The 3,785-nt window shown below is 38.4% G+C and overlaps 1 protein-coding gene across 1 annotated transcript in view; it reads left to right on the top strand.

Moving 5' to 3' along the window:
• Positions 1–3,785, top strand: part of MAP3K1 (mitogen-activated protein kinase kinase kinase 1, E3 ubiquitin protein ligase) — an 89,163-nt gene that overhangs the window by 83,222 nt on the left and 2,156 nt on the right. Inside the window, exons 18-19 of the mRNA XM_006891534.1 lie at positions 879–1,021; positions 1,780–1,911. Of these exons, the coding sequence (XP_006891596.1) occupies positions 879–1,021; positions 1,780–1,911 (275 nt within the window). The remainder of the gene's footprint in view (positions 1–878; positions 1,022–1,779; positions 1,912–3,785) is intronic.

Here is a 3,785-nt window from a genome sequence, read left to right as displayed (position 1 = left end):
TCTCTCCTCACAACATGTCCAAAGTATGTTAGACGGAGCCTCAGAATCCTTGCCTCCAAGGAGCCACCCGGTTTAACCCTTTCCAGGACAAATCTATTTGTTTCCCTAGCAGTCCATGGAATTCTCATTTTTTTAAAATGAGATACAGCTTACTTCAGAACGAACTTAAAACTGTGGTTGTTGGGATAGGAACCCCGTCTCCAGTCAGAGATTACCTATATATGTTACCTTTTTCCCTCCCACAGAAGGAAATACAGGAAATTGGTAGAACTTATTTTATTAGGGAGAAGGGTTCCTTTTTTATGTCTCATTTTTCATTTTGTTCATGTGTAAGATAATGTAGATATCTATTGAGTATGTCTTAGTATAGGATTATAGGCTTTAAAATACTTTTTTTGTCAACAGTTCATTAAATTACTTTTTAACCCAGAGCATTCAGGAAATTACTGAAGTAAAGGGAATTGGGAACTTTGTGGTGAGGCTTGTGTGAACAGCTGTCATCAAGTCCGTTCCTGCACCTGGCCACCCTCTATGGAGTTTCTGAGCTTGTAAATCTTTACAGGAGGAGATTGCCTCATTTTACCTCAGAGTACAGTTGTTGTTGCTGTTGTTGTTATGTGCCGTCGAGTCGCCTGTGACTCATAGCATGTATTCAGTTACTCTATATAATTACTTTTTTAAATCAAGTTTTGATTATTAAATTAGGTGCTTTTTGTCCTTTAGCCATAATGAAAGGAGAGGCAGATTTCATTTATCTGGCCCTTGTGACATCTATACTTCTTTCCTTTGTTGTATTTCATAAGTAGTATTTTACTGGATTTTAATCTGGCTACACTTTTGATGTTCACATATAACTTCATTTGCTGTTTTGTTGACAGGTGCCAATTTGCTAATTGACAGCACAGGTCAGAGGCTGAGAATTGCAGATTTTGGAGCTGCAGCGAGGTTGGCATCAAAAGGAACTGGTGCAGGAGAGTTTCAGGGACAGTTACTGGGAACAATTGCATTTATGGCACCTGAGGTGAGAAGGAGCTTTGATTGGATAGGTAAAATGGATAGAAAAAAATACTTTGAAATTTCGCATAACAGTGTTGTAACAAATTATTTTGCACTGATACTATTATACTCATCAATCACAAGTCCATGACCCTTAAATAAATTCTTGATAATAGCATTAATTTCAGCCTTTTTTTTTTTAATCCCAGGCTTTCCTTCTTTGGTTTAGCAAAATTTGTAAAGGTAGACATTTTTTAATAAATTGACTTTAAAACTCTTTCTAGTAAATAATGATTTCATAATGTGTAAAAGTTGTAGGAAATGCAAAATGCATATAATGAAAATTTCGTACAGGTAAACTGTTATCTCCATTCCAAAGGAAGATGACCTCAGAAGCAGGTTTCCTCAGTAGACGGTGAGGTTTAACAAAGCATTGCTGTTCTGAATCCGACCGTCTGTGTTCCTAGCTCTTTGTGTGCCCATACATTGTGGTCATTTTTGTCATCTGGCCTCTTACTTTATCAAGAGCAGTGAGGCTGCTTTGAAATCCAATGACGTGACTCTTTAGAACCTCACAGTTCTGCAGAATATCCTTACCCCACATAGAACATTACCTTGTTCATGGAATCAAGGAAACATCAGGTAGTCCATGTTACTGCGGAGGCAGAACATGTTTGTACCCTCCTATGGCTTGTAATTAAAATACGAGAGTTCATACTGCTGAATGCTTTCTCCTTTTTAACATGAGTCATGTTTCCAAGTTAACTCTTGGCTTTATTTTAGGTACTGAGAGGTCAGCAGTATGGGAGGAGCTGTGACGTGTGGAGTGTTGGCTGTGCTATTATAGAAATGGCTTGTGCTAAACCACCGTGGAATGCAGAGAAGCACTCCAATCATCTCGCTCTGATATTTAAGGTAATAGATAAAAATTACTTCACAGGTTCTCCCTTCATCAGTCTAATGTGAAAGTGGATTTTCCTCGAAATAAATCTGTCTGTAGATGATGATCCTTGGGGGCCAAAATGGAATGGAAGTAGCACTTTTGTGTATGTCTTTAGTTTACTCACCTTGCTGTGTTAAGTTTGAACCTCCTCATAGCTGACCCTCCAGCGCGTTTTCCAGGGCTGTATTCTCCACTGAGCTACTGGAGGATTTGAACTACCAGCGGTGCCCTCTCTGCGTTAGCTCCTCCCTGTGTGCTTCCCCCCCAGAGCTCCCTGGTCTTTCAGTGGAGTACCAGATTGTCTTCATTTGACTTTACTCTTAGCCCCTTGAGGTGTATGTTTAATTTAATAAATGGAAACCTAAAATATCCAAAACTCTTTATTTATTATACATAATACAAAATATTTTATGTTTTTTATTTTATTATATATTTTAAAAATTCACACCCTATAGAATTAATGTACCAGTTGAGTGTTTTCTATTTTGAGTCATACGTACAGTTAATAGCAATGGATTGTAGCATCAAACAGGCTTGCTTTCAAGTCTTGGCTCTACTCTTCCTGGCCATGGGACTGTGGCAGGTGACTGTTTTTCCCTCTGCCCTAACGCCTCTCATTTATAAAGTAACAGTAGTAATGGCACCTACTTCCTGAGGAATAAACAATCACCGCTGGACCCAAGGAAAGCACTTAGCATTCATTCCCTCAGTGTGGGGTGGCTAGTCGTCCTCTGAGCTGGAACCCCAGCCCCTTGGGCCTACTGTAGCCTGTCCGAGTCCTTCCCTTCCTCATACATCTTCCTCGTCACCTCTATGACCAGTGCTATTTTGTGTTTTCATTGTCTTGCACTATCTGCCATGCTGCTTGAGCTCCATGTCTATGTGCTGAAGTTCTGATTCTCACTAAGCCCAAGTCCTTCTGCTGGGGCTTTGTTTTCACATGCTTCCTTTGACACCTTCCCTAGTCCCAGTGTCTGCCACATCCTGTATACTGGTTTGATACTCTGTTCTACTTCTGTCATACCTTCTATTTCAAATCCTGAGCTGCTGTGAAGTCCCTTAGTGCCTGATTCATTTGTATTCTTTCTATAGGATCTTATAAAGTTGAGTGAATAGCTTTTGACTGAGATTAGTTTGAAAGTGGAATGTGATTTTTAAAGTTTGCGTGAAACCACAGATAGTAAGGCCACTTTTCAAAATGCTTCCTATTTTTTTGTAGTAGGGTACCTTGTTGTGTTTGAAGAGAATGATTTGGCATTATCTGCCAAAACTTAAAATATACTTATTCTTGAACCCAGCTCTGCACATTCTAAGGATTACCTTGATTTACCTGAAGAATGTTCCCATATTCAGGAATGTTCAGTGCACTGTTGCATATATCATAAATCTGAAGAAGTGCCCAGCAACAAAGTGGTTAAATTAATCCACGCAGGCTAAAACTACACAAAAAATAGAGAGTAGTATAGAGCTGTTGAAATTCATTTAGAAAGTGATCAGAGACACATTAATAAGTGGAAGTACAAGATGTATAAGGTAATACACCTTTTGTAAACACTTTATAAAGATCTTAGAAGTGAATATAGATAGTGCTCAACTTATGATGTGTTTGAATTACAACAGACCACACTTAGCACTATCTTTTTTGGTGAGAGAATGAGCTAGAATCAACTCTATCAGCAGTGGGTTTTTTGCTTTATTGTTAGTAATATTTATTACACACCATTATTGGAGTACCCAATTTGCTGATGTTACCCTTCTAAGATACAGTGCTTCCAACTCCCAAATTCAAAATAAAATTTGTATTTATAAAGATACTAGTAATAAAAGGTTGTTGTTGTTGTTGTTA

Source organism: Elephantulus edwardii, unplaced genomic scaffold (assembly GCF_000299155.1).
Source record: "Elephantulus edwardii isolate Elephantulus edwardi_28Jun2011 unplaced genomic scaffold, EleEdw1.0 scaffold00099, whole genome shotgun sequence".
Classification (NCBI taxonomy): Eukaryota; Metazoa; Chordata; class Mammalia; order Macroscelidea; family Macroscelididae; genus Elephantulus; species Elephantulus edwardii.
The sequence above is the reverse complement of the archived record's forward strand: the minus strand, read 5'-3'. Positions and strand labels throughout refer to the sequence as shown.